The following is an 8,248-nucleotide window of genomic DNA, read 5'->3' on the forward strand; positions in this document are numbered from 1 at the left end:
GTCTCTACGTATAAAACTGCAGATATTAAATGCGTGGCGGTGAATCCTGCTCTCTTTTTGGACCTCTCCTTTACATCACAGTGAAAAGAGAGCTGTGGGAAAACTGAAGAAAAAAAATCTTAACTGCAGCTGTTGGGGCTGATCGGGCGTGAAGGACAAGTCGAGCCATTACCAGGTAAAGAAACGCTGTGCTGTTGTAAGAGAGGAATGGGTTTCTCGAACAACAAGACAAGGGTCAGGACTGCAAGGTGTGCCCAATGTTACTCACGGGGCTTAGCCAAATGCGTGCGTAAATGTACCCATACAGTGCGTCTCCATCATACATGGGCATGAATAAAAACAAATCATTATTATATTATTCGACCTACCCAACTGCAATAGTTATTCATTACAGTTGGAGTAATACAAATGTAGAAGTAAATTAAAGTCAACATAAAAATTTGCTATATGTTGTTATTCTTTTTTTTTCTCAAACATTGGAAATTACAACACAGACGGTTGGCAGAAACATAATCTAAGATATTCCAATAAAACACATCTAATATTTATTTAGGCTTGGTTAATTGGACATCATGTATTTGAAAATGACGCAGTGTCTGTATGACGGTCCATCCTCTACGGATTGTGGTCTGACCAAGGACGCAATAATCTAGCCTACTAGAGTTTGCAGACAAGGGATGCTAGGGGATTTTTTAAATATATTGCTTGAGTTTGGTCGGTTCTGAAACCAAATTAGGCATAAACAGACCCAGTGTGAAGGGCTGCGCACACTGTCTATTTCAGTCATTTTATGACATGATAAATGTATCATCCCTTTTGGCTTTAGATTGACATTTGTTTTACATGCCAATGTTGCATCTCATTCAATATTATACAGATTTTTACCTTTGACCTTGACAATATCAGACATATAAATATGCAGCTATTGTATACAAGCATCTCTGAAACGTGTCTGTAAATAGTGGCATTCATGGCCAGTGATTACACTTGCTGCCTGACTACAGTACTTTATTGATTTAATTATGATATTCTATGTATTTCTTTTTACTGACTGTCAATCATTAAAGGGGCAATCAGCAGTAGAAACCATAACAAAAAACACCCCACTGGGATAACGTTTGTAACGAAAAAATAAATAATCACAAACAGTGCTATGGATGATTGCCCCTTTAAGATTTAATAGCGATGTGGCCCATAAATGTGTGTTTTGCTCTGTAACAAGGTTCTCAATATTATTTGTAAATGTCCAAGTGTGTTACTCTGTAGGGAAAACTGACACCCTGCGCCCCAATAAGGATTTGAATGTTAACTGTTATTATAAAGGATTTGAACGTTAACTGTTATTATAAGGCATTCAACCACTTTATTTTAGATTACTGTGCAGCTTTTCTCTCCAGATTTTGAGTATGATTCCTGAAGACCGGCACACCTATGCCAAGCATTGACACATAGTTTAACTTTCCTATTGATTCTCCCTCCAGAGCATGGCAAGTCCTCTGGAGAAGGTGGTGGCCCAGAAGAAAGAGGCCATCGAGGCTGTGATGGAGAGTTTTGAGCGAGGGGCTGAGGTGTTGGCCAGCGCAGTAGGCGAGCTATTCCCTCTCTGTGTGGCAGCCGCCCCTGTCCTACGACTAGCCCTGGACAACGTGCAGAGCAAAGAGGTCTTCTATGTCAAAGAGCAGTTCCTGGCCGTGAGGAACAAGCTGGACGTACTGTCCACCCAGCTGGAGGACATTGATTGTGAGATTAAGAAGGGCCGGCTGGATTCCCAGTACTTCTCGGTGGAGGAGAACATCAGGAACCAGTTCCGGAAGTACATGGACATTCTGGAGGCCAAGCCACAGTTTCAGGAGGTCAAGAAGAGACTGTTTCTGGAGCACTTCTCCAAGACCGGAGGGGAGAAGAACCTGTATGTGCTGTATGATGCTCTGATGGGCACCAACAGCTTTGGGGAGTCCATCTTGGAGGTGGTGGAGAGGTAAAGTGTTCTTAACCATGCTAAATGGACCTTTATGTACCTGGGGAGCATGGTGTTTGTTGAGTGTTTTAGTTCGAGAACACCTGTGTTATCAATTTGAATTGCTAACTTGTGATTATGGGAAATAGGATGACTACTTTTATTGTTATTTATAACAACTGAGTGGTTGGTTCTTCATCTGTCTCAGGTATGAGGCGAGGAACAGGCGCCTACTGGAGGACTTCTGTGTGAGGATGAAGGAGCTCTTCTGCCTGGGCCTGATTGCCCTGCTGGGCCACTGTGCCCTCACCAAGGGCCCCGATGAGGAGCAGGAAACCATCCACGTCTGGAGCAGAAAAATCGAGGAAGTGGAACTAAAGATGAAGGCATGCATCGAGGCCTGCGTAGCAGCCTTCCCTGAACAGGCCTGCCTTGACGCCCAGCGTCTTCTCCAGGAAAAAGAGGAACGCAATCTTCAGGACACTGCTCAGGAAGTACAGGAATTTCTCACCAGGAAGTACGACTGGGTGAGCTGGTCGGTCCGAGTGGTCAACCACTCTGGCAGCAGCTATCGGAACTGGCGTGCCGGGGACCACTTCCAACACATGGCCGGTCAGAACTGGTTTGAGGTGCTGCAGGTGAACGATACCAACCTGGTGGTTTCCTACAGCACCAGTCCCCAACGAGTGCCTCGCGACTGCATCCGGCAACTGATGGAGGGCCCGGGGAAGAAGGGTGATGCCCAGGCCGTGGTGGGGGTCCTGGAGAAGCAGCTGACGGGGTTTGTGGTGCATGCTGTTAGTCACCATAAGGAGAGCGAGGCCACCTGGAGCTTCCCTGAGGACTGCCACTACTGGGAGAAGCACAAGAACGTGTCGCTGTGCATACACTCAGAGTGATGCGGATAGAGGTGCAACAAGTCAGACAAATAGGGATCATTATGTAATCAACCTGAAGGGTTATTCTAAATTCTGAATTGACCGACTCAAAGAGGATATGTGGGGAATTATAGGAAATGGTGATGAGGTTTTGTCCTAGCCATTACATAATAAATTGCACTGTGTATAGCAAGTAGCTTTGGTGGCAATTAGATTCACTGTATAGAAATCTGAATGTATTGCTAATTGGAGGCAGTGTTACAATAGTCCAGTGTTCGCAGAGTACTTAATGAACTGTATATGCATTTTATTATAAGTGACTAACCCCTACCATAACTTATGACCACATTTTACACAATACTCTCTCGTAGTTAAATAGCTTAACTCAATGCATCTTACCCTACTGCCAAATAGGAATAACCTTGCTGCCCACAATTCCACAGAGATGATTTTGCTGAGATTGCAACTCGTGAGCTGTGCTCTCATTTTGTCTCTCTACGACACAGGCTGGCCTACATTACAATGAAAGAGAGCATGGAAGCTATTTTGCCATCCGTGAAAACAACTTGGCAGTGTTCTCTACTGTGCCTTGTCTTCACAATACACTCAAATCCTTGCTTCTGAACCCATAGCAGGCATGCTGCAGTAACAGAACTTTAAGGGTATTACCTCCTGAGCTGTGCCTGTTTGTGAACACATTATTTATGCCAGTTGTTACAGCATGGATGTGAAGTGTTGTTTAATTGACTAATCTTTCTAATTCCTACTAATTCAGTCATAATAAAAACAACCTTTGGCATTATGCTTTGAAATCAGCTGTTATTAGATGTATATATGTGTGTCTTGCCTGTCTTGTGTAAACATGTTGACGTCTATTGCCATTAAAGCAAGCTAGTGCACCCGCACTCACTGGGGCCCCTACTAATTGAATTGATATTTGCACATAAGTCAGCGTTTCCTGTCCACAGCTTTGGTTTGATAGTCTATGAATAACCTTTGGCTGCGCTAATATCCTGAAGACGAGCTCCAAAGTGCTTGGATCAGCATGATGGAATCACACATTATCGGTGTTGGAGGTGGAGAGCGGTGGAAACGGCCATCGTTTCTTGGCCAGTGGAGTAGCTATACGGTTCTGCCAGGGCTTTAGCCTCAGTGCTACACTATCGGAAATCAAGCCTGTCAACATTGATTGAGCGCAGTATGTAACATACAGTGCAGTAGGAAATAGACCTTTTTTAATCATCCTCTTGTCTTCCATGCATCCTCTCTTAATGTGTCTAAGGGATGTGTGAGGAAAACAAGGGTTAGGAGATTTCTTGTTGTTTATTAGGGTGACATAATAGGGTAACATTGCTCCTCTCTGAAGGTTGAGTTTCATAGTCAAGTGTATGAGTTCCATAAGAAGGGTCTCATTGATCATACATTTACCACCATTGAAAAACAGGTGGTGTTGAAAAGAGATAGAATGCTGCAGACCGATGGGTGTGTCAAATATTCACCATTAAAGAGCACTTCTCTTCAAACACACCATAAAACCTGTCCTGCAGACCACTGGTGAAATGCATCATCACAACAGGATAAACAATGCCATAAGGTTGAATTTGCCAACTTTGCCAACTTTCTCCCAGGAGAACGGGAAATTGGGGTTAACAGGGCATCCCTGGACTTCATTTTGCTCTTCATGCAGCCTAGCATAGTATGCTCTAGTATAGTATATAAGTATGGAAATAATTGCAACGTCTCAATTCATAGGCTGAGGGGGTTTATGTTTTTATTTTTTTAAATACAGGATTGGAGCCATGTTGTCCCTCTCCATGGTCTGTTTATCACTGTAGGTTGGTGGTTAGTTCAGCTCTTATTACATAAACCATACAGCATAAGCCCATGGAACGTCTTGTATTCATTAGTGGTTCTGTGGGCTTTTCCTGGGTGACTTCTATTGATCCATGGAGCTCTACTCCTGCATATAGAGCTTTCCCTGTGATAGCACATCAATTCCAACTGCCAATATGGAACGATCAAAGCTTCTGCTTGCTAGCCTGCTCTATTGAGGGAGTCTGCTTTGTGGGGAAGGAGACAAGGCTACCTTGTTCATCTGATTTCTCCATCATGAATGAGAAATGTTGTATGGTGACATGGAGCCGGTGCTACTCTGAAGACAGAGGGCGCTATCAACAAACAGATCAACAAACAGATCAACAGGCTTCTCATTGACTTCCTCCAAGACTCCCTCGGAATGACAGATTTTGCATGTTGATTCTCCACAATCTGCAGCTGTCTCAAAGCAGTTAGAGATTAACATTTGAGGGTTTTTACCACATATTGTGCATGACCATGTTTGATTTTTCATACCAGATTATTTGCAATACGTGGTAAAAATGTTAAACCTTTCAAAACTAGAACATAATCCTAATCTGAAGACATTTTCCAAAACATCTTGATTTTTACTTTCACTTTCATAAAGTATTCAAAGATTCCTATAATTCAACAGGACCACATGTAGCTAAGCAGTGGCACTGTTGAATGTCAGAGTATTGATCCCTGTCTTCCATCTCCAAATCTCCCCTAGATACAGATGAAATAGAATAGAAGCGACGGCTGACATTTCCATTGGAATCTATGTCTATATACTTCCACTCTGTGACAATCAGCATTGAGGAGACAGGACACGGAATCAATCATGTTGTTTGCACAGAATGGCTGAGCCCCCTAATGTTAGGAGACATTAATGAACAATCAGCAACAGGTTTGTTGGATTTAATATTTTAACCTGCTCAGGAATTCTAATAAACCCTATCTAGTAGATCCAAAGGCCTGTTTAAAGACATGTTCTTCTCCTACTAGCCACGTTTACCCGTCTTCAGGAAGAAATCGCAGCTAATATCAATATTTCATAAACAAATGAGTGATTTGATGGTAGACAGCATCAGAGTGGCCCTGGAGGGTCTGGATCAATGGCAGGATGGCTCTGCCTGGCTGTCTCTGCCAATCCCAGCCCAGGATAATGTTATTACCCATCAGTCGGAATGGACCATCGACCAGCCCGCTGCTCTTTAAGTGGGCTAATCTGATAAAAAGCATTAAAACATTTGTTCAGTGACACACAGCAGCAGGTGCAGCCCAGCACTCAGGATCGACTCTCTAAAAGGTCTCTCTCCTGGCTGGAGGATCTGCGGTTGGGGCTGTAGTCAGCTACGCACTTCTCTAGGAGTAGTGGTATATGGGACTCTATGAAATAGTGTATGGAATGTCTACAGAACACATCTTTATGGTGAAATACCATAGAGAAAGTGTGGCCAGTGAATACAAAACATGTGTTTTTGCCATGTGCACTGCCTCAAACAGTTCCCTCATGTTGGGCAACACTTCCGGTCTCCCCCCATGCCCTCAGTGCTCTCCCCTCAAGGCCCCATTAAGTTTGTGCAGTATACTGTAAACTAGACTTCCCCCAGCAAAATTTCTCTCCTCATAACGGTTTATACATCACGTCAGCAGCCAAGAATCTCAGCAGATTTGTCTGTGTCATGGCTGTCTCTCTTGCTCTCTTTCTCTCTCTCTCCCTTTCTCTCTCTAGGAGATAAGAGCCAGAACTTCTTGTTTGCTCTCCTCCCCCACACTTACCCTCCTCCCCAAACAACACACAGAGTAGTTCCTCTTTTATACTGTCCAGCACATCAACCCATTTTGTTAGAGGACTCATCCACTGCAGCCTTGTATGAGCTGGGAGTTAGGGGCTACGGAGTGTGTGTGGGGAGGGGGCTAAGAGGCCTTCCCCTGGGGAGGATAAGGAGTGTGAGCGAAAGCGTGAGAAAGAGGAAATGGAGGAAGGGAAATCAGGAAACCACACAGCAGCGATCTATGATTGTCAACGCACAGGAAGTAATAGTTTGGAATCTACATAGAATCCCCATCTAAACAATATACGTCATAACTGGCTGTGTGGATTTTTAATTAGACATTAGTCTTTCAGGGAAAGGGTCACATTTAGAGTAAAGTACCAGCTTCAACCTCAGTCTGGGTGGTTCCCTGTAGCAGGACTATAAATAGTCCCCCAGGCTTGCTGTTATTTGCCTGTCCACAAAACTATTAGTGAATTAAAGTTGTAATCTGTATATTCATCTAAATATACAATTCAGTGTGCTCTCTCTGTTCTCTCTTTTTCTCTTTAGCTTTCTCTCTCTCTCAACACTCACTCTCTTACATGCACATATACTGTACAACCAGTAACTCCAGAACTTCAGCATGGATAAAATACAATAACTATTCTTCAAATTGTTTGAATTTCTTACCTTGTCCTTCGAGACTGACACCATAGCAAGTTCCATGTGTGCAACTTAAATGGTGTAAAATTGTTTGTAAGACAAAATAACATTCTGGATCACAACACTGTTGCAAGTATAACAGTATCTAACTATTTAGCAGACTTTGGTGGACACTCATGGTTACCCTATGTGGTCTCTCTACTAAGCACAGTGGCACTCCTATCTTCCTATGAATGGTATTAGTTGTTTGGCTGGCAAAGCGTGGGCCTGTGTGTGGTAGGCTGGGGTCCACAGCAGGGGGCCATGGCCAATGATACTGGAACAATGAGGCATGTGAAAGAATCACGTGACTGTCTAGCTGTCTACCTACACCACTCAAATACTGATGAGGCCAGATTCTAAAGAGAGCTTCACTGCCTCACTGAGTTGTGTGCAATCAAGCAAATAGACCTCAATCAAGCAAATAGACCTCAGAATATGATTTGAGACACAATAGACAGCAGCCGTGTAAAGTACTTCAGTAAAAATGATTTAAAGTACTACTTTTTTGGGGATTATCTGTATTTTACTTTACTATTTACATTTTTTGACTACTTTTACTTTTACTTCACTACATTCCTAAAGACAATTATGCACTTTTCACTCCATACATTATCCCTGACACCCAAAAGTACTAGTTACAATGTCAATGCTTAGCAGCAAAGGAAAAAGGTCCAAATTTACACACTTATCAAGAGAATGTCCCTGGTCATCCCTCTGATCTGTTGGACTCACTAAAATAACATAAATAAATGCTTAATAAATAAATGCTCATAAATGCTTCCTTTGTAAATTATGTCTGAGTGTTGAGGTGTGCCCATGGCTGTCAAAAAAAGTAATACAAAAGGAAATTGTGCCATCTGGTTTGCTAAATATAAGGAATTTGATGTGTAGCATTTACTTTACCTCTCTAATTTTACTCCAGTATGACAATTGAGTACTTTTTCCACCACTGTACTTACTGTAAGTACATTTAAAATCTGATACCTTTAGACTTTTACTCAAGTAGAATTTTACTGGGTTACTTTCACTTTACTTGAGTCATTTTATATTAAGTTATCTTTACTTTTACTCAAGTATGACAATTGCATACTTTTTCCACCTCTGATGGA

General features: G+C 42.6%; 1 protein-coding gene and 1 long non-coding RNA gene across 2 annotated transcripts in view; one reads left to right on the forward strand and one right to left on the reverse strand.

The window, feature by feature from the left end:
- LOC129857508 (uncharacterized) overlaps window positions 1-7,344 on the reverse strand; it is a 28,347-nt gene extending 21,003 nt beyond the window's left edge. Inside the window, exon 1 of the long non-coding RNA XR_008759911.1 lies at window positions 7,125-7,344. This is a non-coding gene — a long non-coding RNA (uncharacterized LOC129857508). The remainder of the gene's footprint in view (window positions 1-7,124) is intronic.
- LOC129857505 (protein rapunzel-like) lies at window positions 21-3,637 on the forward strand. Its single transcript, XM_055925830.1, has 3 exons — window positions 21-175; window positions 1,482-1,978; window positions 2,166-3,637. Exons 2-3 carry the CDS (start codon window positions 1,485-1,487, stop codon window positions 2,854-2,856), a joined length of 1,185 nt encoding a protein of 394 aa, XP_055781805.1. The 5' UTR covers window positions 21-175; window positions 1,482-1,484; the 3' UTR covers window positions 2,857-3,637.
- Window positions 7,345-8,248: the final 904 nt, after the last annotated feature.

Source organism: Salvelinus fontinalis, chromosome 6 (genome assembly GCF_029448725.1).
Source record: "Salvelinus fontinalis isolate EN_2023a chromosome 6, ASM2944872v1, whole genome shotgun sequence".
In the NCBI taxonomy this organism is placed as follows: Eukaryota; Metazoa; Chordata; class Actinopteri; order Salmoniformes; family Salmonidae; genus Salvelinus; species Salvelinus fontinalis.